At 35.6% G+C, this 26,095-nt stretch overlaps 4 protein-coding genes across 11 annotated transcripts; 1 reads left to right on the forward strand and 3 right to left on the reverse strand.

Annotated features, from left to right (window-relative positions):
* Positions 1 to 651: 651 nt before the first annotated feature.
* LOC111274721 (protein PHYTOCHROME-DEPENDENT LATE-FLOWERING-like) lies at positions 652 to 10,068 on the forward strand. 2 transcript variants are annotated; one of them, XM_022859585.2, is made up of 12 exons: positions 652 to 1,203; positions 1,782 to 1,863; positions 2,161 to 2,225; positions 2,344 to 2,424; positions 4,732 to 4,812; positions 5,263 to 5,424; positions 5,513 to 5,611; positions 5,697 to 7,060; positions 7,370 to 7,587; positions 7,676 to 7,833; positions 8,060 to 8,098; positions 8,192 to 10,068. In XM_022859585.2, exons 1-12 carry the CDS (start codon positions 1,066 to 1,068, stop codon positions 9,659 to 9,661), a joined length of 3,957 nt encoding a protein of 1,318 aa, XP_022715320.2. In that variant the 5' UTR covers positions 652 to 1,065; the 3' UTR covers positions 9,662 to 10,068. The 2 variants fall into 2 exon arrangements, with proteins under 2 accessions (XP_022715320.2, XP_022715321.2); XM_022859586.2 differs by having other exon boundaries at positions 652 to 1,194.
* Positions 10,069 to 11,119: 1,051 nt separating this feature from the next.
* LOC111274724 (peroxisomal (S)-2-hydroxyacid oxidase GLO4-like) lies at positions 11,120 to 17,524 on the reverse strand. 5 transcript variants are annotated; one of them, XM_022859597.2, is made up of 14 exons: positions 17,439 to 17,524; positions 17,100 to 17,152; positions 15,627 to 15,693; positions 14,992 to 15,154; positions 14,786 to 14,910; positions 14,661 to 14,707; positions 14,505 to 14,582; positions 14,238 to 14,362; positions 13,993 to 14,050; positions 13,591 to 13,653; positions 13,235 to 13,304; positions 12,709 to 12,809; positions 12,191 to 12,295; positions 11,120 to 11,583 (listed from the first exon to the last, which is right to left on the reverse strand). In XM_022859597.2, exons 4-14 carry the CDS (start codon positions 15,132 to 15,134, stop codon positions 11,404 to 11,406), a joined length of 1,095 nt encoding a protein of 364 aa, XP_022715332.2. In that variant the 5' UTR covers positions 15,135 to 15,154; positions 15,627 to 15,693; positions 17,100 to 17,152; positions 17,439 to 17,524; the 3' UTR covers positions 11,120 to 11,403. The 5 variants fall into 5 exon arrangements, with proteins under 5 accessions (XP_022715332.2, XP_022715329.2, XP_089611677.1 ...); XM_022859594.2 differs by lacking the exons at positions 17,100 to 17,152; positions 17,439 to 17,524 and having other exon boundaries at positions 15,664 to 15,693; XM_089755551.1 differs by lacking the exons at positions 17,100 to 17,152; positions 17,439 to 17,524 and having other exon boundaries at positions 14,547 to 14,582.
* LOC149511274 (peroxisomal (S)-2-hydroxyacid oxidase GLO4-like) lies at positions 16,697 to 21,274 on the reverse strand. 2 transcript variants are annotated; one of them, XM_089755554.1, is made up of 12 exons: positions 21,137 to 21,274; positions 20,551 to 20,697; positions 20,349 to 20,473; positions 20,230 to 20,276; positions 20,027 to 20,104; positions 19,768 to 19,892; positions 19,529 to 19,586; positions 18,758 to 18,820; positions 18,463 to 18,532; positions 17,880 to 17,980; positions 17,439 to 17,543; positions 16,697 to 17,152 (listed from the first exon to the last, which is right to left on the reverse strand). In XM_089755554.1, exons 2-12 carry the CDS (start codon positions 20,691 to 20,693, stop codon positions 16,973 to 16,975), a joined length of 1,095 nt encoding a protein of 364 aa, XP_089611680.1. In that variant the 5' UTR covers positions 20,694 to 20,697; positions 21,137 to 21,274; the 3' UTR covers positions 16,697 to 16,972. The 2 variants fall into 2 exon arrangements, with proteins under 2 accessions (XP_089611680.1, XP_089611679.1); XM_089755553.1 differs by having other exon boundaries at positions 20,551 to 21,251.
* Positions 20,620 to 25,992, reverse strand: LOC111274723 (uncharacterized). Of its 2 annotated transcripts, XM_022859591.2 has the most exons (12): positions 25,728 to 25,992; positions 25,506 to 25,615; positions 25,246 to 25,360; positions 25,102 to 25,163; positions 24,834 to 24,885; positions 24,516 to 24,627; positions 23,840 to 23,938; positions 23,629 to 23,756; positions 22,740 to 23,477; positions 21,378 to 21,609; positions 20,832 to 20,876; positions 20,620 to 20,697 (listed from the first exon to the last, which is right to left on the reverse strand). In XM_022859591.2, the coding sequence occupies exons 1-11, from the start codon at positions 25,904 to 25,906 to the stop codon at positions 20,847 to 20,849; spliced, it is 1,857 nt and encodes a 618-aa protein (XP_022715326.2). In that variant the 5' UTR covers positions 25,907 to 25,992; the 3' UTR covers positions 20,620 to 20,697; positions 20,832 to 20,846. The 2 variants fall into 2 exon arrangements, with proteins under 2 accessions (XP_022715326.2, XP_022715322.2); XM_022859587.2 differs by lacking the exons at positions 20,620 to 20,697; positions 20,832 to 20,876 and having other exon boundaries at positions 21,342 to 21,609; positions 25,728 to 25,989.
* Between the last annotated feature and the right edge of the window lie 103 nt (positions 25,993 to 26,095).

Genomic DNA, 26,095 nt, shown 5'->3' on the forward strand with positions numbered 1-26,095 from the left:
TTAAACACTCACCCAATCATGTTTTTCATATAAAAAAGAGAATTATTTAAAAAAAAAAATTGTTTAAGAGATGCATTTGTTGTTTTCTCTCTTTCCTTCATCTAATCCTCGCTATCTGCAAAAGTGTGTCATCTTAAGAAAATACAAGCTAATAGTGAAAAAATGCCCAAACTATGGTCTTGAGTATTAACAACATCAAAACCAAACATGCCTATAGTAAAATGTGTTCAGTTTTTGGTCGAATAAAAAATAAACTCCAAATTCAAATTCAAATGAGATTATTAAGAGTATAATTTTTTTTTTTTGGGTTTTTTTGAGGTTTAAATTTGGGATCTTCAATTTTAAAGTTGAGTCTAATAATATTGATAGAGTAAATTAATTTGGACATATTTTAAAAAAACAAAAGAGATTTTAAGAAGGGAAAAACTTCCCATAGAATTTTCATTTTGCTCTTTTTATTTAAAAAAAGAAAAAAAGAAAAAATGAAGAATTTAAAGTGGCGCAAGACCCACCAAGTAGGCTACGCCAAACAGAGTTTAACTATTGAAGTCCTTTCACCTTTGTTAAAATCCAAGGAACGAACCGAACCGGACCAAAGTCTCGCTCTGTCTCCCTTCTATAAAATCCGATCCTCTTTTAACAGAACTTTTCGCCAATTTGTTCTGCGGAACTCAGAATTAGAATTATGAGTTCTTCAAAACCTTATTTTCTGTTAAAAAAACATTCTTTGTTTGCATCAGAACTAACATTTCACTGTCTTTTTTGTCTTTCCCCAACTGTTTCCCTCTCTTTTCTTTAACTTTCTTCTTAATCCAAACACGTCCTTAGTTGTATCTAATCAGACCCCGGGGCTCTCTTTCTCAATTTCGCCCATGTCAAACCCACCAAGGTCTTTTTTTTCGTTGGATTTCGCTAAATTTTCTCCACTCTTTACTCGAAAACATCATCTGGGTTCTTAATTGTCTAAAATCTCCACTTGAGGTTATCTTTTTCTTGATCCAAGCAAAAACCGTGAAAGCTCAAATTCTCATGGTTTAATTCTGATAAAGCAGAGAAGATTTTTACATGGGTGTTTCTTTTAAGGTTTCAAAAACCGGTACTAGGTTCAAGCCGAAGCCTTGTCTTCAATCAGAGGCTTCAGTTGATGCTGTCCCTGAGAATTCTAAAGACAGCTCACGGCCTAGAAAGCTTCAGGCAAATTCTGTAGATACCCATTTGCTCCTTTAGATTGCTGATAAAAATGATTGTTAGAAAATTTAAAAAAAAATGAGAAATTTTGGTGGAAGGAAATTCTGGGTTTGTTTCAGTGAACAGATCCTGCCACTTTCCTTTTTTTAATAAAATCTTATAATTGTACTTTATTCTATTTTACTGGAATTTTGCTAATTGGTTGCTGGCAGAAGTTAGGGAGAGATTGAAGTGTTGATTTTTTTTTTTTTATGTTTTATTTATTAACTAAATTTTCCAGTCAAGTTTTAAGGTAAAAAAAAATAAGCTTGATTTCATGTATTGCCTGTTTTCATAAAATATTGTTTTGCCCGTGTTTTAGCCCTTACGTTTTTGGTGTAATAGTTACTGTAGTTAATGGGATTTTGTTTAGTTTTAAGTTTGTAACTTTCTTAATAACTGGTATAAGTTCTGATTTTAGTACGACTTCTCTCTCTAGTTTGATTCATAGCCCCTAACGGAGAGAAGAGGGAATAGCGAAAAGAAATTAGTTTGTATGCTTTTTTTCTGTGTGATTTTTTTTTTCTGATTATTTTGATTGTTTGTTGATCTAGGATGATGTCATTGAAGGTGTTGAGCGTGTTCCTGGGGTGTCTCAGCCAATTGTTTCTGATGCAGAGCTTCATGTTCCTGCAGGTTAGAGTCAAAACTAGAACTGTGCTTTGTTTTTACTTGGGTTAATGACACGGATGGCTCTGAACTATAGTGAAAATTTCAATTTGACACCTGAATTTATTAACTAATGTAGTATTCACCTTAATATCGTTAGCTTCAAATGGTGACAGATGGCTGACAAACAGCCCTTCAAGTACTATATTGAACATTTCACTATAATTCAAGAGGCATTTGTGATATTATCCCTTTTTCTTTTTCTCTCCAGATAGTTGTCAATATTCAAATTGTGATTGTATTGGTTCTTTCTTATTTTTGCAGACCATGAGATTTCCTTCACCTTGAATCTTTATCCAGATGGATATTCTATTGGAAAACCGCCAGAGGTTTGTTTAAGACAATATTAATGATACTCTATTCATTAAGAACTTTACTAAAAGGACAGATTCTTTTGTATCCATCTTGTAAGTCTCTTTTAAGTTAAAATAATTCTTGAATTTTCAGAAGGAGGCTTTGGATCAGGCTACTATTCAGGATGCTCCAAAGTTGCATCCATATGATAGGTCATCTGAAACTCTTTTCTCAGTAAGGGTTAATTCATGTCTTTCTTCTGTTTGCTATTTCTGGCTATTTAAAATTAATTTTTGTCTTTATTGTTATTCCTACAATGTTGTAATATGATGTTTCCTATGTCAAATATATTTTGGTTTTGAGTGCACATTGGGAAGCTCATATTGTATGGTCAAGAATAAAATCTTCGAGTCAAATAGTTTGATTAGTGAAGGTCTTTGTCCTATCTTCACTGGTCCTTGGTGGATAGTGGAGGGATAGCATGATCTCCTTTTTATAGCCCATGCCCATCATTTGCGTCAGTTGTCTGTAAACAGTGGGTTGGCAAAGTGGTATGTCCTAGGTTCATGTCTTAATGATCTGAGAAAACAATGTTCATAATACCTGACCATATTTTTTGTGTTGCCTGGTAACATAACTTAGACTTCCTTTATTTGGGCTTGGGATTAGGTCATTCATAAATATTCTTCAAAAGATAGGAGCACATTGACCTTGATAAATGGTAACTTTGCTTGGTTGTTAATTTTGCTACTTTGAGAAACTGTTTTTTGATACAATATATTTTGAGGAAAAAAAACTTTCATTGATATTTAACCTGACAGTCTTCTGTTTACATAGAAGCTGGATGGTGGAATTTTTTTTACATTTTAGCCATTTCATCACTTTTAATCAACTATGATTTTGCCTTTTACTATGTAGTTTCAGTTTTTAGCAAAATTTAAGTAGCAAAAAGAAAAAACAAGTAGCAAAAGTAACATCAAATTGAGCAAGGGGAGAGTATTTGTTGGTTTAAGCCGAAAAAACCGACAAAAACTGTGCATCTAAGTAAATCAGTTCGGTTTTTTCGGTTTAGGCTGTTTAGTTGGTCGGTTTGTGGTTTTAAATCTTACAAGCTGAACTGATAAAAAAAAACCAACTAGCAATACCCTAAATTCACACCTCTCATACTTTCCACCTCTCTTTATCCCTAAAATCTAAGACTCATTTCCTCTGTTTCAAACATTCTCCCTCGCTCCTCTCTCTCTACTGCAATGCCCTTCAAGCTCCATGGCTTCACCATACCAAAAGTCACCTCTCATAATCATGCCAGAAGCTACCAGTGACGACCAAAGCCACGGCATGATGGTTAGTCCAAACAGCTTTTCGTCCTTTCCCTTCCCCTTTTGCCAAACATCCGAAGCGACCTTCCACCACATGAGCTTCATGCCTTCACTTTGTTTCCTTCCTCTTCCTCCTTTCAAAGCTTTCCCATTTTCCTTCTTTTTCTTTTCCCCTCTTTCTATTTCTTCTCTTATCACTGAAGGTATTGTCTCAAACCCATTGCCTTTGCTACTACTAATAAAGAATGAACTTGGTTTTGAGCTTGTTTGATGGTTTGGTAGCGGAAATTTTCATTCTTTCAGAGGTTTTTGAAATTGGGTTTTTGGATGGGGAGATAGTTTTCTTGGATTCTCAATGAATTTTGTTTTTCTTTGGGTGGGAATTAAAGTTTTTTTTAAGTTCAAGTTTAGCAATTTCAATGAGTTGTTTTTCTTTTTTTGAGCATTTGGATTGGTGTTACATTGAAATTATCAATGTCGGCTAGGAGTAAGATATAGAATTGTGGGTTCAAAAGCAATTTTTTTTAGTCTTTTCATTGAGAATAATCTGCTCAGGAGCCACAAAATTAGAGGAAATGAGAAGTAATTGAATTGAATTTTAGAGCCAATGTTTTCATTATTTCAGTCATTGCCAATACCAGTATGAACTAAAAACCAACTTTCCAAAATTTTCCACTCTTTTTACTGAATTGGGTTCTCATTTTGTCTTACCAATTAAGTGAAAGAAAATCATAGTTCTCAAAAGTTGATTCCTTTTTCCTTCATTTTTTCTTAAGGAACAAATAGAGTAATGTGAAGAAATTAAAACGAAAATGATTATTGATGGATTTGCAAACTGAAAAAACTGACCAACTTAAGTCAGTTCAGTTAATATTTTTTAATCATTTGATCGGTTAGTTCCTTTTTTATATACATTAAGTCGGTTAAATCGGTTTTTGAATTTTTACAACCGAATTAACTGAATCGACTGTGTGCTCTCCCCTAAATTGAGCTTTTGTGGTTTTGATTGGCTTATGTCTTGAAACTTGGTTTAAGAAAAGAAATCATTTGGGTTTCAGTTGGGTTTCAGGAAGAATTTGTCTTAATTCAATGAGGCAATTGCTTGATATTATGTTGAAACTGCAGTGTAATTACTCTCAATGTCTTCTTAGCTAACTTTTTTCTTTTAGCGTAAGCTCCACTTATAAGTTTTCTCCTCAATTATGTATGAATGTGCTTGAAGGCAATTGAATCTGGCCGATTGCCAGGAGATATTTTGGATGATATACCGTGCAAATATGTTGATGGGACACTCTTCTGTGAGGTGAGTTATAAAATTATCATAGTTTGCATCTGTTTATCTTTTTATGTAATAAGTCATGCATATTCTACTTCATTCCATTGATTTTGTGGTAGTTCCTTTTTATTATCATATGTCTTAACATGAGTTTTTACCAAAGCAAGTATCGACACACTTGAACCGGCCCTTTAACCCATCTCCTTGTTGTCACTACTGTTGTCTGTGTCCAACATTGTACTCACAAATCACTCACAACAACACCATCTCTACGGTTTTTTTTTAAATCTTAAAATTCCACCCTCAAATTTTGCGAACAAATAACTTTTGACATCTTTGTTGGTGTGTCTCAGAGAGAGCTTAGCAGGTAGCATTTTATACTTATTTAAGTACATGCTTCATAACTATTATGATCATAGGTAATGTGCATTTAATTAACTCATATTTAGGACTTAAGATTCATGTTTCCTTTTGAAGGTGCGAGATTATCGAAAAGTTGCACCTCAACAAGGATCTACCATCCCATCTTTGGGTGGATCCCCCATCATCAATAAAGTGTGTCTTAGGATGTCTTTGGAGAATGTAGTGAAGGATATTCCATTGAGCTCAGATAATTCGTGGACTTATGGTGATTTAATGGTACATACAGGCAGCCCATCCATCCTTTGCAAACTACTGTTTTACATGTTGCTTGGCTGTTATACATTTAACACCCATTTGACTTCAGGAAGCAGAGTCTCGGATATTGAAAGCCTTGCAACCACAACTTTGTTTAGATCCGACTCCCAAACTGAACAGGCTCTGTACTAATCCTGTTCCAACAAAGGTAATGACTGAGTTCAGAGAGTAATGTGAAATTCATCTGCTTTGAGCATCGGGTCATATTTTTCTTAACCATGATCAACTTGCAGCTCAACCTTGCTTCTTGTAGCTTGCGGAGAAAGAGATTGAGGCAGGCTCCAGAAGTTAATGTAGCCTCTACTAGTAAGGTCCATGGCAAGAAGGTTTTCATAGATAGAGTGCCAGAAAGCTCTAACAGCAGGTTGGGAGAGGCAGGAATTATTTCAGGGAGTATGATGCCGCAACAAATTCAGGAAAATCTGACTTCTCAAGGTATTAGTCCAAGCAATATGTTAGCATTAAGACCTAAAAGTTTTGTGCAAGAAGCACTACCCATGACATCCCAGTCACCAAGGTATCAAATGGGAGTTGTGAATGGAAGAAGCATGCAGGACCATGGGTCTGGTTCTGTTGTCAGTGCATCAGCTGCATCCCCTGCTGGGCAGGAAATGACAATAGCGTATGCTGACAGCATAAACTCCAGTGCTTCACTTCTTGGGAAACGGGAGAATCCCGATGGTCCAATGTCACCCTTATCTGGCCTTAATAAAAGAAATAGGCTTAATGCTGTTGGACCAGATGGGATTCCACAGCAACAAATTGGGCCACATATGGATGGCCTCCATGGACCAGATATGAGCTGGAAGAATATGTTACTGCCCCAGCAAGCACTGGCAAGAGGAATTCAATATGCAAATGCAGGCATGCAGAAGTATCCACAGCAGGTTTTTGAAGGGGTTCTGAAACAGGAGTCTGGTGCAATGCCATTTGCTGCAAGACAGCCAGCATTGAGATTCAGTGCCAAGGAAGAGCCATTTGATCCGGACAAGTTGGATAGTTCTGAGCTCAATCGGGAAACTGATATAAACCATTTGGACCCACAGCAGACACGGCTTCAACCAAGATTACCCCATGGATTTGTGAAACCTGGTTTACCTCAAACACCTTGGAACAATATTAATCAGCATGTTGAGAAAGATGCAAGAAAGGAGGAACATTTCCCAAAAAGGAAATCAGTGCAAAGTCCACGTGTGTCAGGTGGGGCTTTGCCTCAATCTCCATTATCATCAAAATCTGGGGACTTTTCAAGTTGTTCTGTAGGACCTCACTTTGGGGCGGTTGCAACAACCACTGCGCATGGAGCATCTCTAAAGGAGAAGGCAGCTGTTAACTCAGCTCCTGCTGTTGGTGGTACCCCATCTTTGACTTCAAGTGCAAATGACTCTATGCAACGACAACACCACACTCAAGTTGCTGCTAAGAGAAGATCAAATTCCCTTCCCAAGACCCCAGCAATAAATGCAGTTGGATCTCCTGCAAGTGTTAGCAATATCAGTGTTCCACTAAATGCAAGCAGTCCTTCTGTTGGAACCCCACCTTTGGCTGATCAAACAATGCTTGAAAGGTTCTCAAAGATTGAAACGGTGACTATGAGGTACGATGTGAATTGAATTACTACTGTATTGAATAAATAAATTCATGTTTCTATGCTGTATATAGTGTAAGTATCATCTTTGTTTAACTTTATAGGATACTGGTTCTTCTTCTTATGAAGCATAAATGTTTGCTTGTTTGTCCTGGTGAGATTCCAGATCGTGAATGTGTTTTGGTGGATTATTATATTATGAAATCTGCTTGGTTATTAGAACACGTTCTTAGTTTTCAGGAAGTAAAATTCATGTCTCACAGTTTCCTGTTAATAGTTGTATAGATGGCAATATTCATATTACAGTTTCGATTCCAGGTATCAACCCAACAGCAAAAAGAACAAGGTTGATGAGTATCACATCCGGAAACCCAGCACATATTCTCCTCAACTATTATCTGCCTGTCTAACTAGTCTTTCCAGTAATGAGGATTTTAAAGACGATTCAAATTCACTATCAAAGTCACTTTTCGGTGGAAAGATGAATACCTACAAGACAAGAATCTTAAATTTTGTGCAGGGTGAACATGTTCAAGGTCGGGTTTGTTGTTATTTGTCACGTTCTGGTCCCCCAGATATTTAGTGGTTTATCTCACTTGCATTAACTTTGCTCTACTTTAACAGGGAATGCTGTTTCTCTAGTTCCTAGGGCACGAACTAGAATGATATTGTCTGAGAAACCAACTGATGGGACCGTAGCAATGTTTTATGGAGACATAGATGACGGTGACATTCTCGGTGCAGAGGATCATATTTCTTGTCTTCCTACTCTTCCAAATGCTGTAAGTTTGTTTAATAGTTAGATTTTTCCAGTCCTGAAAGAAGAATATGCCTTTTAGACCAATTGAAAACTGCCTGGCCCCAGTTTTTTGGGTGGTAAAAGCAAATCTCTGCCATTACCTTATTTTAGAGTTTGAACAATTGAACCTTTTTATTTTCCACTTTTCTTATGCATGCATGAATTTCTCCATTCTTCTGACATGTTCACCTGATTGAATCCTCCAACAGCACTTAGCGGACTTGCTTGCAGAGCAGTTCTGTTCACTGGTATGTCTGCTAATAGTCTTGATATTCAGAGTTAAAGGTTTTAGGCTGAAACTTATTATTTCACTTCAATATTATTTTAACTTGCTTATGTAGATGCTGCGTGAAGGATATCACCTTGTGGAAGATAATATCCAGGCAAAACCTACTCGTGTGCTTATGGCCTCAAGCAGTCAACCAAATTCTGCTGTAACCTTTCCCAACAATTCTGCAGTCGATATGCAGCTTACGATGCAGCAATATGCTGAAGCTGTTCCGGGTCAGGCAACCAATGAAATGGCAAAGCCAAATATCAGTAATAATATATCTGTAAATCCGTCTCCAAGTGTGCTAGGAAACACTAGGATTGTGCCTCCAGGAAACTCTCAGGCCTTACAGATGTCTCAAGGACTCCTATCTGGCATTTCAATGCCTGCAAGGCCACCGCAATTAGATCCACAACCACCACTTCAGATGCAGCCGCAGGCAGCACAAGCACCACAGCAGCAACAACCACAACAGCAGCAGCAGCAGCAGCAGCAAAGTCAACAACATGCCTTGCTTCAACAACATCAGCAATTCCAGAGATCACCTATGATGCTTGCATCAAATCCTCTCTCACACTTGAATGCGATTGGGCAGAATTCAAACATGCAGTTGGGTAATCAAATGGTCAACAAACCTTCCCCTCTCCAACTTCAGATGATACAGCAGCAGCAACAACAACAGCAGCCACAGCAGCAGGCACAAATGCAGAGGAAAATGATGGGACTAGGAACAGCTGTAGGTATGGGAAACATGGTCAGGCTTGGGGGCCTGGGCAATGCCATGGGAATTGGAGGTGCAAGGGGAATTGGTGGAACAGGAATCTCAATGACACCTATTTCTGGCATGGGTAATATGAGCCCAGCTTCAAATATTCCCAATGCAATAAGCCAGTTTCGACCTGGATCACTAACAGCAGCTCAGCAAGCTGCTTTAATTGCAAAATTAAGGATGGGCCGAGCAAACATGCTAGTCGGTACTCAATCAAGCGTGCCTGGGATGTCTGGAACCAGGCAGATGCATCCAGGTTCTGCTAGTCTTTCTATGCTGGGCCAGGGTCTGAACCAGGCTAACATGAACCCGATGCAGCGGACTGCTGTGGGGCCCATGGGTCCTCCAAAAATGATGCCTGGGATGAACCAGCTTTACATGAACCAGCAGCTGCAGCAGCAACAACAGCAACAGTTACAGCAGTTGCCACATCAGCAAGTGCAGCAGCAGCAAGAAACAACCTCACCACTGCAGGCTGTCGTTTCACCTTCACAGTTAGGCTCTCCATCTACCATCGGAATTCCACAATTGAACCAGCAACCTCAGCAACAGCAGGGCCAGCAACAGACCAGCCCACAACAAATGAATCAAAGGACTCCCATGAGTCCACAGCTGAGCTCAGGTGCTATACATGCACTAAGTGCCGGTAACCCAGAGGCTTGTCCAGCTAGCCCCCAATTGAGCTCCCAGACCCTTGGCTCAGTTAGTAGCATCACAAATTCTCCTATGGAGCTGGGTGTGAACAAAAGCAACTCTGTTGGCAACACATAGCATGTTCGCAGCACTCTTTTTCTTAAACTAATACTTAAGCCGCCTTGGTGCCTAGCAATCCCTTTCCTGGAAGAACCTGTAAAGTTAATTTTGCAGACAGATCAGCTTTTGATCAAAACTCAAAAGGGAGTGAGGTACTCTTTGATAAGTGCGAAAGCTAATACTTAAGCCGCCTTGGTGCCAAGCTACCCAGAGACAAGTTGCAATGGGGCCAGCTTCCCCCTCTGAAATCTTGTTTTTCTTTTGCGAGTAAAATCTTAAAAATTTATCAGCGTTGGTGTGTAGTAACTAAGAAATATTTTTAACTAAGAGTATTTGACTAATTATATGTACTTTTTTTCTCTCTATTTATAGAGATAAGTTTTATTTCCCTCTTCTTAAAATAACAATAGTTTCATATTACACTAGTGTTGATTCCCCGTTACGAATGGGTTAGTTACAAATGTTAATTAAGTCGTTTTATCATTTTATTTGATGAAAAAGTTCATCGTATGGATCATATTTAAAAAAAAAAATTTTCATCTAATAATTTTTTTAAAAATTATTCATTCATGATTTATAAAATTTTTATTACTGAATTTATTATTTCTAAAAATCTAAATTTTAATACCAAATAAAATTTATTTTATTATGTTTATAAATTTCTCAATTTTATTTTATAATTGCTTGAAAATAAATGCCAATTATCATTATTGACATTTTTAAAAAAAAATTTCGTCACTTGGATCATATTTAGAAAAGCTTTTCATATAAAAATTTCTTAACAAATCAATCATCTGTAATTTCTTTGAATTTAATTTTTGAAAAAAATTTTATTTATTTTCAAAACTTAATCATCTTTGAAATGATTTTTAGTTTTTTTCAAAATTTAAATACATATTATTTTTGGCTAGAAAATTAATATCAATTATCATTATTGAATATTTTCTAAAATTTTACATAATTTGGGTAAAATTTTTTTAAAAATCTCATATAAATTTTTTTTTTTAAATCTACCATTAATGATTATTAAAAATTGTATCAACGGAATTTTTTTATTTATTTTCCAAAATTTATTACTTTTTTTTTCAAATTTATAAAATTATTATTTTTTAACTAATTAAAATCTATCCTAATTTAAAATTTAAATAAATAACAAATTAAAAAATAAAGAAATAATTAAATAACATAAAACAAAAAAATAACATAAAATAATTAAAAACAAAATTTTGAATAAAAGTACGATAGTAATTTAATAATATTGGGTAGATGTCACATTGAGAATCCTTAAGGAACTCTTTTAATCTAGTGTAGTATAGATATCAGACAAACTTCTGAAAAAAGAAAAATACTTTTTCAATTAAAAATGTAACTCTCGGTAATAGAAATAAATTTTATTTTGTTAGAGTGCCATTAAAGCTAACTAATATATTTCATTGAAATAAAAAAAAAAAAAACTAATAAGTGAAGATTTAACTGTTCAATAAAAATATAATGTGCATTAAAACTTTTAAGTCATGTAAATAATTTGCCCTTATATCACCAGCATGTAGTAACATTTGTTTAATATTCTTCAAGAGTGCTCGATTTGAGAAGTTGCAGTTTTCTCAAATGCCTCGAATGGAAAGTAGTTCAACCATTCCTTGGAACAAATTTATTCACTTTTTTTTTGTTGTATGACAGCCTTTGTTTAATTATGTGATGACAGATTCAGTAATGATCTGAACAAACTTATCAATGGGAAGTAACAATAATGATAGATTTTAAAGCATAGAGTGGAGTCTCTCATGCTTTGTTCTGACATGGTTTCTGGAAATATCCTTCACAGTAGGGCATCCAGAAAGGGCCATGGTGAGCTCAAGCTCATCCTTCAGCATTTCAACAACTCTTTTCACCCCATATTCTCCCTTTGCTGCAAGCCCATAGACAGCAGGCCTTCCAATCTGCAACTCTTACATGTCAGTGTCCACAAAGTGTTGATTAAAGATTGAAAAGTATTAGAGGCAAAAGCAATTCAAGAATCTATAAGTATTGTTTATGTATGTGTGTTTGTATATATATAAAACAAGCTTAAGATGTATGTGTATATATATATATATATATATATATATATATATATATATATATATATATATCTGATAATAAACTCTAAAGAGTGGTCCAGTTTATCCTTGTAAATATGCAAAATTTTATATTTCTTCTATTGGCCAATACGCATGATTTCTTTACGGTTTCATGTTTGTTGTTGAATACTCAAAAGAGTTTGATATTTTCCCCCTTTTTTACTAGTAAAGCTACAATTAATGAAAAAATAAATAAATTAAAGGAAATTAAAGAGAACTTCAATGGTATTTTTTTTTTTTTTGCACCAACCACCTTATGAAAAAAAACACCTAGGAGAACTAGACGTATGCCTGACAAAATGCGCCTAGTCCAAAGGGTCTGAGGCGCTTTTGTTGTCAGGTGCTAATGCGCAGGTGCACAATATAGGAAGATTAATCTAGTATATGTCCAAAAGGAACAGTGGAATGGGATCCAGAAAGAACTTACAAGGACAGCTTGCGCACCAAGGGCTAACGCCTTGAAAACATCTGTTCCCCGCCTTATTCCTCCATCAAATAAAACAGGAACATTTCCTTTAACAGCATGAACTACCTGCAAACCATGGTAAAAATATCTGTTCTTGGTTCTATATATCTCCAAAAGAAATGGAAAGGGAAGAGCATGCCTAATGCAAATGTTCTTATAAGCCAAGTGCTACCGAAGACATTTCTAGTTTAAGATTTACAAGCACAACTGATTTTAGTGACAAGATGAGGGAAGTATAAAGACATTACAACTAGGAGAAGCCACAAAAACAAATTGAAATAGTAGAAGAAAGAAAACACAGATTGGGAGAAACATAGCTGTTAACATGTATTTAACAATCGGCAATTTTATTTCCCCTTACGTACTTCATAAAAAAAAACCATGACTTTTCCTGCATTTACCACTTCCTATAGAAATCTAATCACGTTGGAAAATCTAAAAGCTTAACAAGCAAGCATGATCAACTGAGACAGGTTTACCTCTTCAAGAACAGAAATGGTAGCTGGAGCATAATCTAGCTGGCGAGCTCCATGATTGGAGACAACAATCCCATCAACGCCTACTTCAACAGCCTTAATTGCTGCCAATTTTGATATATCAAATCTCAAGTGATGATTTTATATCGAGTAAACCAGAGCATCCAAAAAGAAAAAGAGGAAAAAAGTTTCTATAAACTCACAAGGGCAGAGCAGTTGAACTACTAAGAATATCTAACCATATTCTATCCTTCAAACCAACTGAACCAAAAGGAAGTGACAGCATAGAGTAGTTCATCCTAGAACATGAAGTCCAGCTAAAAAGGGAATCCTCTCTAGAATTCTAGGAGTAAAGGTTTCAAAACTCTATCTTTGTCAATTTACTTAAAAAAAATTTAAAAATATTAAAGCCATAGCATTCTTGTACGCAAAACATTTCAAATTTCAAAAGTTGAGAATAAAAATTTTAATCATTTACTGTATATAGCAAGAAACTATACTGCAACTGATTTAATAAGCCTTTTCTTACCATCTTCGTGAGTAAGTACTCCCTTGATCAAAATCGGCAAATTTGTAATAGATCTTAACCATCTAATGTCCTGCAAATGTTGTGATGCACAGCTTCAAGTTAACAGGAGTGAAAAAAACATGGGTGCTTATATGCCTAATGACTAAAAATAAAAGTGAAAAATTATATACACATAGGAGCTTCCATTTAAGGACCTTTTATCAAAGTTTTGAGATGATGGTAAATTAAACAACTTAAGTATTTAGAACAGTCCTGTATATTCATCATTTACTTCTAACATAAGGATGGGAACTTATTCAATTCCAAACAATATGCGACAAGTCAATCAATCCAGTTTATTGGTTTATACTTTATACCTTCCAAGACAAAGAGGCATCAAATGTATTGTTGGCAAAAGCTTCTAGATTTGAACCGTCATCCTGTAAAAGTTCAATATACTGAATGACTATTACATGCTTATAATGAATCTCAATTTTGAATAGAATTTCCAAGGTGGATAAATTCCCATAAAGGAAGAGAGCATAAACATGTATATCATCAGTGAACCCCAAGCTAGCACTGAGCCTTCTGGCTTGGAAATATGATCCTGCCTTATCCAAGGGTGATATGCCCTCATATGACCAGGCCAAAATTACTTTTTTTCTCTGAACATGGATATAAGCATTAATGCATATTTCTTTCCAATTAAATAGTAGTGGTCAGACATTGCATCCTGTTATATTCAGCAATAATTGGGAAAATAAAATATTTTCACTTACAGAGGAAACTTCGTTCGATATGAGACCTTCAAAGTTCTTCAATTGAGGTGCAACCATTCTGCAAAAGTATGAAAAATTTCAAATGAAAGGCATAAATTTCAACTTGTCTTTAAATGTGTGGATGAATGAGTTAATGTTCTCTACAACATTAGGGAACAAAATTTGTGCCCTATCTATAGCATATAAAGAAGTTATATGAATCTGTCAGACTGAAACAAAATGAATGAAAGGAGACACTATGTCACTTGTTCTTTATGTCTTTCTCCCTTCGACCAAGTCTAGGAGCATCAACAGTTAGGACAATGGCCTTGTATCCACATCTTTCAGCTCTCTGCACTAAATTAGCAGATATATCTCGCCTCTTGTAGACCTGTTCACAGAAGGATAAATATTAATCTGTTATAAATTCAGTTCTTTGCCTGTGATATTGGAAATCCGGAAGGACAAAGAGAAATTGCTGTAAAAAAAAAAAAAAATGAAGATTCACTAAAAGACTTGAAGCAGCATAATACATATAATTGCAAGAACCGAACAGCAATGCAGCTAGAAGCAACCTCCTCAACAGTACAGGTAGACATGTAGGATAAAATCTGCATTCATAACACAATCTCAGTATTCACACTTAAGGCAAGCCAATGAGCCTAAAACTATTTATATTATATTTATACCATTATTGTGTTACATGCAGCAGCTGCTCTGGCTGTGGCGACCTCACCTGTTAAAAACACAACAAAAATAGTTGAACTGGTACTTGAAATAAAACATTAAACAGACAGCATAAGAGGATTCAAACCTTCAGGGTGTGCCAACTTATGCATAGCGGTTGGAGCAATCATAATAGGGGCTGAGATTTTGTACCCTAGAACAGTAGTCGACAAATCGACCCTGCTGACATCAACAAATATTCTTGGCCGGATCCTGAGAATGGAAGCATCCATATCAGTAGACTGTTTTACTTTTCTAGCTACATCAATTTCATTAGCAGGCTTAACAGCTTACGTAATTCTATGAAATTCTTCCACATTCTCTTTTAGTGTGTGCTGATCCTCGGCTCCACCACTATAGTAGTCATAGTACATTTTGGGAAGGGCTTGCCTGGCTAATTCTTGGAATTCATTAACATTAACTGGTTCAGCTGCCATTGATCCCGGAAATAGAGATCCTGATACAGCAAAAAGAAATGGCATTATCAATTTTCAATGCTCCAGAGCCCTTACGTCTAATACGTATTTTAGGTCATAATTAAACTTCTATTGCACAAACAACCTAAAAGGATGTTGCTACTATCCAGAATCATAAAAGATTCACATTTTATCCTGAAAAAACCTTGAGATAAATTTTCTTACAAGGATACAAACTAGACTGGCTCGAGAAAAGCTGGGGCTCGTAAGCGGCTAAACAGGTTTTATTCAGAGCATAGTTCATAATAGAGAAAATAGGCAAAAGCCAAATCTAATAAAAAAAAATCACAGTAATAAAATTCATGGAAAACATAATACTAACATTTAATTTTGCCCAAAGCACCAATTTGCTATCTTATGCTAAAACCCTAAAACTCTTTCTAAGAGTCATATAACATGGCTAAATTAAAAGAAAAAAGACACAAATTACAGTACCAAAGTGAAGTTTCTTACTTGAATTAAAAATTGTTTGATAAAGTTTACAGTGTACCTTTGATGACTGAACTATACCAAAATGACCCTGCAAAATCCCAATGATAAAAAAGTTTCAATTCCAATATATGCAACTGTGCATATATGTAGTGTTGGCAAAAAAGACGAGGAAAGACGATTCATTCATTGTCCTTTCTGTCAAGTCCAACCTTGCAGCTCTCACAATTGGTAGTTGATTTATCATCAATTCTGAACACTGACAAGGTCGGTTCTGTTTGTCTTTTAGTAGAGGAAAAATGTTTGATCCGCCCGAGTCCTAGAAACCAAACCTCATCTATGACCATGAATGATCCAACTGAAAGACCTTAACCTGTTTCTATTCCATGATTTGGGCCCAAACTCAGCTCTATTTCAAGTGTGACATGATTGTTTATAGGCCAACTTCAATTCGTACCATAAATCTTAAGACCCACAACTTCGCTCAGTGGCTAGACGGACTATCGTTCTTCTTGATTTTGTCCAATCTGATCAATGAAGTGTTATTATTCCTACCCAATTTTGAATTTTTCTCAATCTAGAACATCAGACTTGCATGGATTACGATTACCCAATTAAACCTCCATGATTATGCCATTTAACATTTAAAAAGTGTAGTTGAGCATAATGTATACAGGGAAAGATGTGAACAGCAATATTTGAAACATTATTTTTCTATAGATGAAACTCTTTGGTCCTTTTTGGTCATGGAAGCTGTTTGTTGTTATTCATTCAGTTAAAATATAGGTAAGATTAAATGGAACCAAATCCATCAGTAGTGTACACCTATATAGGCATTATCTAATTTCTGAGTTGAATTAAAATTGTATTTATAATAGAATTGCATGTAAGAGGTTTAGTTCTAATATGATTGATATATAAGCTATATAAATAAGCTAATATACTTCTAGAAATTAATAAGATGGGTTAATCTCAATTACACTAGTAAATTTCTCTCTTGTTTAATCCTTGAGTGTCCATAAAAAATCCTTGAATTTGAAGTATAAAAACTTATGGACCTAATAACTGTTTCGTAAACAAGAAGGACAAGAAGCTGATCAAGAAGTAAATCTTTGAGAGTTTGGGAAGCAAACATCAGGAAATCTGTCTTGGGAAGTAGTATTGGAGTAGGTAATCTTAAGTCTATTTATATTCCTACACATTACAATTCTAAAGATACGATTTCAACAATGGTAGAAAGGTGCAGAACTGATGAAAAACATGAAGGAACCTTGTTAAGGTAAGGCTTCAACTTAGCTTTCACTTATTTGATGTCTAAAAAGTTCCTGACATAATCCATCTACTGGAAATTTGTTTCTGCTGGATAAATATTAAAGCATTGAGGGAAGCTGCTCATGTTTGGTCGTGACAAGGCTCCTAGTAATTTCTTTCACACTAGAACAACCAGAAAGGGCCATAGTTAGTTCAAGTTCATCCTTAAGCAGTTCAAGGACTCGCCTGACTCCAGATTCCCCTTTCGCTGCAAGTCCATAGATAACTGGCCTTCCAACCTATAACATACAAAACTGTCTTATTAGAGCACATAGAGAAAAACGGAGAAAGTTAATGCAGGAAAGAATGCAAAAGCTCTGTGGTTTCATAATTTTAACTTGAAGGAAAGTGTGACAGGGAAAACAAGAAATGAACCCCAATTATAGCCTGGTGAGTGTGAACCGTCTTTATTATTAGCATAAGCGGTTGCAATCCGATGCTACCATACAACCACTAGGAAATGGGTGAATGAAACATGGGATTTATTTCTTAACTGAGCTTATAAATGGCAGTTTAAGAGCTTACCAGGACAGCTCGTGCACCAAGGGCAATAGCCTTGAAAATATCTGTTCCTCGCCGTATTCCTCCATCAAGGAAAACTGGAACTTTTCCTCCAACAGCATGAACTACCTGTAACCTCATTTTGCACAAAAATAAACAGAATGAGAATCTTCCTTGCTAGCAAACATGTTGGAGCGAAGTAGCATACTCAAATTTTAAGAAACAAAAGCTGTGAGTTGGAAAATTCCATATGCATGAATGCATCAGCACCTATAAAATTATTTCAGATTTGTCGCTAAGAAATTTCAATAATCTCTCATATGCTGGCACATTTTACGAAGGCTTTCTTTGGGGAGTTAAGAATGTAAAACTGATGGTTGATTTGCTTAACTAAATTGTCAGTTTGGCACATAAAATTCTATAGCTGCAACAATGCCAACAACAGTAATATGCGAAGGAGTGCACCTCTTCCAAAACAGAAATAGTGGCCGGAGAATAATCTAGCTGGCGACCTCCATGATTGGAGACAATAATCCCAGCAACACCTACTTCCAGAGCCTTTAGTGCTGTGAAAAGTAATATCAATATTCAACAAGCAACTCAATTAGCAGACAAGCCAAAAGAAAGTGCGTAGACACAAATATACAACCAAGAAAACAGGTTAAAAACTATATAGAACAATAAATACCCCAATTTCTACAAGTTAAAAATGATAGGCATCTACTGAACCCTTTGAGTTTTGAGCATATATGTAAGAAACAGAATCTAAATGAATAGCTGAAGGGCCTATAAATTGCTGAGTAATGGTGTGCTCAACTAGGACTAGGGTTTCCAAATGTGCTTTCAACTGGAGTCTTTTTGAAAATTTATCATCCTAGAAAAGATAAATTTAAGACAACATGGACCAAAATCAATATCCAAACTTTTTTTTTAGAGCCTTAGAGCTCTAAAGATGGAGAGATGATCCAATCCTTCTTGCAATCTATCCCGAATAAATAAAGAAATAAAGAGATGAAAAATATATTATCAGGTGGCGCCTCAACCTTACCATCTTCATGAGTGAGCACGCCTTTGATCAGAATTGGCAAGTTTGTAATAGATTTCAACCATCTGATATCCTGCAGATATGACAATGTACTAGTTAAACCAATAATAGTACCACAACCATCGCTCTCATGTTCACCCTATTCTTCCCCACCAACACTAATGTTATGGAGAGAAGAAACTGTCCATTACATATGTGAGGCCCTTTGTACAAAGTGTTCAAACAAACTAGTAAAGATTTCCTATCAAAAAACAAGAGTTAGTTTGGACTTGGGCATTTCCTATATATTTATTGTTACCTCCCAACAGAAAGAAGCATCAAGAGTCCCATTGGCCAGAGCTTCCAAACCTGAACCTGCATCCTGTAAAATTTATTGCAGGTAATATATTTTTCATTAAGACAAACATCAAACAGGCTTAATTGATGTAATTTATATCCTTTGTTTTTATTAATTTCCTTCAATTATCCAAAAGAGAATGGACAGGTTTCATATGCCAAATACTAGCTTCAGACTTTTGATTTGACATAGTTTTTGAGAAAATAAGGCAGAAAAAGGAGAAAAGAAAGAGCAAATACTGGGTTCAGTACTTTGAACCCCTCTCTGAGAAAGTGCTTTAAATGAAAAATGTAAAACAATAGCTTATTTTGTAAGAGACAGCCTTATGTATTTTATAATCAATAAAAGTTCATTATTTCTCCTTTTTTATGCTCAGCAGTGCGGAGATAAAAGAGAGATAGTGCAGTCCAAGCAATAGTCTTAGCTCAAAAGGAATTCCAACACAAAATGTTGGATTGGGACTACACTAGAGATAAATTTTTAGTTGATAAAAGACCCTCCAGATTCTTCAGCTAAGGTACAATGATTCTGCAGAGATTTCCAAATAATCAATGTCTCAAATGATGCATAAGGCATAGCTTTTCATGCACAATGTCAGTCAGAAATAACACTTTTATCACGGTAAAACCAGAACAAGTGCTTTGTCTTAGTTATATGAAGCAGATAAATCTAAACATTCAAAGCAACTGAATCTTTAGTTCATAAATGTTGAATGATAACTGTTCCACTCACAGAAACAAATTTAGTTGATAATAGACCCTCCAGGTTCTTCGGCTGAGGTACAATGAGTCTGCAGAGGTTTGTAAAAAGTAATCTTTAACATGATATGACAAGAAAACTTTTCATGTATGATGTAAAACCACAACAGTGTTTAATTTCAAGGATATAAAGCAGATTAATCTAAACAGTTAAAGGCAATTCAAATTTTAGTTGGTAGAAACTCAATGAAAGTGAGAATGCTGATATTTTACTTGTTCTTAGTGTCTGCCTCCCTTCGACCAAGTCTTGGAGTATCAGCAGTTAGGACAATAGCCTTATATCCATTATTGTCAGCTCTCTTCACCAGCTTAGCTGATATATGCCGTCTCTTATACACCTATTCAGATGAAACCAAATTAGAGTTCATTTCCTATCAATGATATTGCTAAGGACAGAGAAGAAACTGCTGGGGATAAATAATGATAAAGTCTATATCTGGTATTGAAAGAACTCAAGTAAGGCCAAATATACATATAATTGGAAGAAGCGAACGGCACTGCAGCAGGCAGCTACTTCCTCCAATGAGCAGGTAGATGAGGTGGATAAAACCTGGAATAATGATTGATAGTCAAAATAGACACAATAACTTAAACACCTAAACTCAGAAAGGAAGAGTTTTTTTTTTTTTTTGGGCCAAAACAATTAAGCAAAGTTCATTTATATTTAATTAATACCATTATTGTGTTATATGTAGATGCTGCTCTGGCTGTTGCAATCTCTCCTGGAATGAAAACATAAAGCTAGTGAATAAAAGTTTTAAGTTCTATCAAAACTCTTTGGAGAGGACTTAGACCTGCAGGGTTTGCCAGCTTTTGCATAGAAGTTGGAGCAATCATAACTGGCATTGAGATATTATAACCCAACACTGTAGTTGATAAATCAATGCTGCTCACGTCTCGAAGAATTCTAGGCAGAATACTGAGAATTCACACATTGTAATTAGTAAAACGATCCGACAAGTTTGCTCTAGATCATTAACCATTTTAACACATTACATTATTCTGCTGAACGCTTCCTCGTTCTCTTTTAAGGTGCATTGGTCCTCCGCCCCCCCAGTGTAGAAATCATAGTACATTTTTGGAAGGGCTTGCCTTGCTAATTCTCTGAATTCATTTACATTAACAGGTTCTGCTGCCATTATCCTGCAAACATGGGACATCAATCATGTTTGGACGTTCTGGTATATCTAGCTTTAACTACCACTACAATTTCATTAATAATAACAATCCAATGCATACGTTCCGGAATAAATCTTAGAAGAGTTGCGTATACAGACCTTTATTGCTGGGATTCAGTACAATAGGCAATGCTTCTGTTGAAGCTTCAGAAAAAAAATTGTTGCGACCATTAATACGAAAAAGGAAACGCTTATATCACCTATACGATTCTCAAGCTTTACATACTAACAATTGCAATTGTTAAGTGGCAATTGGGCACAAAATCAAAGGGAACTTGTTATGATTCCTGAACATTCCTAGGTACAGACATGTATATTTGAGACGTGCTTGAATGCCATGAAAATCGGTGAATGGATTGAAGCTCAAAAGATAATTAAAGCGAGATGATGTTCCAAAAACATACCCATAGGAGCAGAATTCTTATTATGTGAAGGTAGAGCAGATAGTGGGCAACAATCTCTAAATTTTCAATTTCCAATGAACTATGATTATTAAAATCTCTAGTGTTGTACCTTTCTAGGTCCTTGCTAACAACTTGCTCTGAAAACTAAATCTTTACTTGGAAATTATAAAAATGAAGAAGAAAAGTAAAAAACTGACAGAATTTCTTAGATTGTCTTCTTTGAATTTGCCATCTCTCCCACCTCAAAAAGGTTAGATTTATTTTTCCCGTATTCTGATCTATCGACTTCAGCTAAATCTATGCTATTACTAGTCGGCATCCAGAGAATCATTCCCCACTCAGCAGCCAGCCTTTGTTTTTTGTCTTGATTTATGACTTCACCCCTCTCATATAGAATCATTGGTACTGGGCCATAGCTCTCTTGTTTGGTTTTGGATTCACAAGCTATCAAAGAAAGATCTTGACAATGAATCCTGGAAGCAAGTTTAAGTTAAAGAAATTTGATCAAATCCTAGTACGTCATTTTTGTCACAGAGTTAGGAAATCAACAGCTGGTTAAAATTTTCTATGTACCTAAATCTAAGTGTCGGTTGCAAATTTAAGCACGCAAGTGGAAAATATCATATGGAAAACGTCAAATCCTGTGTCCAATGTCCAACCTACTTTCATCTTTTATCTCCAAGAGATTAAGACAGTTTTTAACTGTTAGTAAAGAAAAATATCAGTCAGTGTGAAAGTGATTTTAGCTGACATGACATGGAGTAACCAATTCTCAGAAATATTCTGCATCACACGTGGTTTCCATTGCTCAGAAATATATCAAATATTGACACATGTAGTTGACAAAACAATACCATTTATATGAAAGTGATATTAGCTGACATGATATACCTGTTTTATATAATATTTTCTCCTAATTAAAAAAAAAAAAAAAAAGAAAGCCATCAGAAAACGACCAAATATGGTTTTTTTTTATCGAAGCTATCAATAACATGCACTCACGCTACTCTAGATATTAGAGTTAAACGCCTGCTGTCATTTTTGGCTTATCTCCTGCACCATCTAACTTGATTGGCTTCAGCAAGGAAAGAACACTAAAATTGCATGTAGACTGGGTTTTCTGCCATGATCTGGTTGATACCAGCAACATCATAGAGATATTACTTGAAAACTCGGGTTATAGTTACACAAGTAATTGTCAAATTGACTGGTACATGTTTGCTATGCTGGTAAAGGGCTTTCAAAAAAGGCATAGCCTAGCACAACCTGATTTCAATTTAGTTTACAGCAATCCGGATTGAGATGCAGGCAGTGCAAAAAATTAGGTAGGTAAGAGGAAGTGGCATTGATATTTTCAACCAATGTCTAAAAGCAGTGAAAGAAACATTTAAGCATATCTTTACCAACTTTTACTAAGAAAACGGCATTCAAGAGGCATTGGTAGTACAGCAAACGCTAAATAAAACCCGCAAAAAGCTCAATTATTCCATTGGACATACTATAAATTCCATGAAATCCATCAAAATTTGAATTTGTTGCCCAAACCATTGGACACTAAAAATTTAAGATTTGTTCATAAGGCCATCTTTCTTAGTTACTTTACCTCCAGCATCTCCTTTCGCCTGCTCCATGCACCTCTCTTGGTTCATGCAAAAATTTGCAGTTTTCTCCATAATAGCAACGTCCTTGAGCATGATATCGGCAAAGCTTTTGTGAAAGGAATCCTTGCCTCTGTGGCAGAGTTGCTGGGTGGTGGCAATGGTTCATGCTTTTCAGCTGCTGTCTATGATAATTCGGCTCAGGCATTTTATTCGTTCCACTTGCCATGGATTTATCACTGGTACAATTCCAGTATATATTCATATGGTTTGGTTGTTTGCAGCTTTCGTACAATTTATCACCCCTTCGAAGCTGGACCTCCTGAATGCCACTGCTCTTGAGCGAATCACAAGGAATTTGATTCTGATATCTGTTCCATATATGAACATTTTGACATTCTGATTGAAAACTTTTAGTCCAAAAATTAGGACAAAAACCTGACTGTTCAGAAAGTTGAATCATTTTTTCTCTGGGAGCAACTGATAAACCTGACTGCTGAGGTTGAATTGCAAGCTGCTGAGATTCAGCTAAGACACCTGGTCGCTGAGACATAATTGATAGTTTCTCTAAATCGAAGAGTGATCCGCCACAAGTTTGACTTGTTATTTTTCCTGCTAAAACAGTTAAACCTGAATGTTGATGTTGGGGGGCTAACATCCCTGAATTAGTAGATGAGCCTGGCTGTATTGTTGTTATTGAACTTAAGTGGGACTGATTCTTGCTCTGTTCTTGTTTTAAGATCCTAAAGTCCATACATGATAAGAGCAACTAAAATGAGATTCCAAGCATCAACATCCTTAACTAGCATCTTTTCTGGTTTTTTAGTGCAGAATACTTAGCATCACTCTAAACAAATTTTGAATCTTTTGAAGTGCAATCAGAACCAAATTTACCTATCTGCTCTCAGCATTCTCCTTCTTTCCTTTTCCTGGATCCGCACTTCTCTATTTGACCTGGCAAGTGAGCCCCTTGAATGCTTGTCCATTAAAACTTTTTGCCTCTCCCCTTCATCTTCCCACCTCTGATGAGTAGTATGGATAACTTAGCATTATATTCACAAATCATTGGACAGCTGAAAAGGAAAACCATTGAAATGCCTCAAACCTGCCTCAAAGTCTTCAATCGGTAGAGGTTCCGACCCTTAATTAGGAGGGGGTAAAGTGGAGGAAGCGGTTTCTTCCCTCTACTCCAGAGGACTTCTATCTGATCACATTAGCCACAAACATCATGTTAACTTTTACCTTATCCTTGAGGTTAATATCTCATCCTTTTATTTGGGTCATATCAAACAGCATATTTTCGGCATGCAGTTGTAGGATAAACACCAATTAGGCCCTTATCATTCTTTAATCTAGCCTAATGACATAATTGGAGGGTTATGAAGCAAATGGGTTTACCAATATTATGAGAAACATAAAAGGTAATGTTGCTTCCAGAGTCATCTTCTATTGAATTAATAGAAAAAGCAACCAAAGAACACTAGATCTGGTTCTGTTTTGGTGATTGCTTTACATAACTAGGAATAAGTTGCAAAACTTTTACACCTAAACACAGGAAACTCAGTATCAATGTGGCTCAAAGTTTCAAAAGGCATCAGGTAAATATAAATCGGTTGTTTCCTTCAATGCTCTTTCTCATTCAAATTATTGCCTTAAAATGCTATTTAAGCCATACTTGGGTGTAAACTGACTAGGAAGAACAATAAACAGATTTAATGTCTTGTTCTCTTTTTTCTAATCTAAACAAGTTTATTCTATATTATGTATGGCCTTGGACTCACTGTAAATGTATGCTGCTGTTTGGCAGCACCATAACTTTCTTTGACAATGCGGCCTGCAATAATTCTTGTACCACATGGAGGACCACAAGCACTTCGCGATGCTATGTTAAACCTGAAATGATTAGTATACGGATTAAACAGGTCTAACAAAATATACAGGCAGAATTAGACAATGAGTTGGAAACTATAATTATTTCTCGTACAGTTGTATGTAATATGCATGGTATAAAGTGACGTCTAGTTCAGAATTATATAAAGGGCTACTTTGCATCTATGTTCCTTTATATTTTGGTGCAAAAAAATAACCCTAACGCTTACGTTTCATAAACATTCTGCTCAAACATAACGACATCACCAGTGCATGCATCACCTGCACCAAATTCCTTTGATTCTCAGAACAAATTTATAAAGAAAGCAGGTACAAATCTTGAACACCTTATGCATAAAAAAATCTATTAAAATAAGAAAAAAAAAACTCGATCAGATCATATAATATAGAAGGTATAAATTGATATGGAGTGTTTTCTTAAATTTTAAGCTGGTTCAAAAACTCTGAATTCAGTAAACCATGAGCTAAAATATGTACCTTTACAGTTCAATACAAAGCTGGATAGCGGATACTTCTTCTCCCCTCCACCATTTAAAATCCTAAAATACATTATACAATAATTAAAAAAAAAATTCAGTAAGTCTACAAAATGATGTTGCTACTATAGAAAATGGAGATTACTCTAAATGCTCTTTAATGCGCTGAATAAGCAGATCCTTTTTTCCACTCAATCTAAGTCCATTTTTCCTCAGATAAACCTTACATTCATCTACTTTCAGCTTCTCTAGCTTCCCAGCTGCCAAGCATTATAACAAGAAAATCACATTTCCAAAATAAAACAACCAGAAAACTAATTAATTTCAGTGAAAATGAATATGAAAATCTTTCCTGATCATTCTTTTCATTTCTCATTTCCTTCTATTGAGATCATAAGTACTAACCTTTTATAATCTCTTGAACATTCTCATAACTTTTGTCATCAACCTCAGGCAAATCCATCTCCCTTTCTTCTGGGTCTTTCTCAATACTGAAATCAGAATCCCTAGCAACACTGCAAGTATAAACAAAAAACCCAAAAAAAAACTAAAAATTAAAAACTCTAATGCAATCCACCATGTTAAACTAAAATTAATTGCTAATATATGTGGGGATATACGACTTACCCTGGCCTTGATTTTTTCTTGATGGACGATTTCTGGAACTTGGCGCGAGTGTCCTCTTCAATGCTGTAACTTGGGTCAGTACCCGAATCGTAATATGGGTTGGATCCATAGAAACTACTGCTTTCTTCTTCGAATCCTTCGTTGTAATCTTTAGAGCTTTCAGAGTCAGAGATTGCCATTGATGAATGATGACTCTGGTTCCTAGTTTCAATTTTGGGGTCTAGGCCCTTTATGGAAGAGAATTTGAAATTCAAGTTTTCTTTACCGTTGGGGTGTCTAATGGGCCCAAAAAGTTTTATTGGGTCATAGAAGGTGGGCCCACTAAGCTCATTGCAGAAGTTTAACTCTTTTTACTAAAGAAAAAAGTG

The sequence above is a fragment of the Durio zibethinus genome, chromosome 26, assembly GCF_047325235.1.
Source record: "Durio zibethinus cultivar Kanyao isolate XHJ-2024 chromosome 26, ASM4732523v1, whole genome shotgun sequence".
NCBI classification, from domain to species: Eukaryota; Viridiplantae; Streptophyta; class Magnoliopsida; order Malvales; family Malvaceae; genus Durio; species Durio zibethinus.

Coding starts and splice junctions, on each gene's coding strand:
- LOC111274723 (XM_022859587.2), bottom strand. CDS start 25,906: ATGGCAATCTCTGACTCTGAAAGCTCTAAAGATTACAACGAAGGATTC. Junction 24,628..24,833: donor GAGCAGAATGTTTATGAAAC/GTAAGCGTTAGG, acceptor TAATCATTTCAG/GTTTAACATAGCATCGCGAA. Junction 23,478..23,628: donor AGAATGCTGAGAGCAGATAG/GTAAATTTGGTT, acceptor TATGGACTTTAG/GATCTTAAAACAAGAACAGA.
- LOC111274721 (XM_022859585.2), top strand. CDS start 1,066: ATGGGTGTTTCTTTTAAGGTTTCAAAAACCGGTACTAGGTTCAAGCCG. Junction 4,813..5,262: donor ATGGGACACTCTTCTGTGAG/GTGAGTTATAAA, acceptor TTCCTTTTGAAG/GTGCGAGATTATCGAAAAGT. Junction 7,834..8,059: donor TTCCTACTCTTCCAAATGCT/GTAAGTTTGTTT, acceptor ATCCTCCAACAG/CACTTAGCGGACTTGCTTGC.
- LOC111274724 (XM_022859597.2), bottom strand. CDS start 15,134: ATGGCAGCTGAACCAGTTAATGTTAATGAATTCCAAGAATTAGCCAGG. Junction 14,051..14,237: donor GAGAAAGACATAAAGAACAA/GTGACATAGTGT, acceptor ATACTTTTGCAG/AATGGTTGCACCTCAATTGA. Junction 12,296..12,708: donor CCATTTCTGTTCTTGAAGAG/GTAAACCTGTCT, acceptor CATGGTTTGCAG/GTAGTTCATGCTGTTAAAGG.
- LOC149511274 (XM_089755553.1), bottom strand. CDS start 20,714: ATGTCCCATGTTTGCAGGATAATGGCAGCAGAACCTGTTAATGTAAAT. Junction 19,893..20,026: donor TTCGCTTCTTCCAATTATAT/GTATATTTGGCC, acceptor TCATCTGAATAG/GTGTATAAGAGACGGCATAT. Junction 17,981..18,462: donor CGTGCTCACTCATGAAGATG/GTAAGGTTGAGG, acceptor TACTTTTCACAG/CACTAAAGGCTCTGGAAGTA.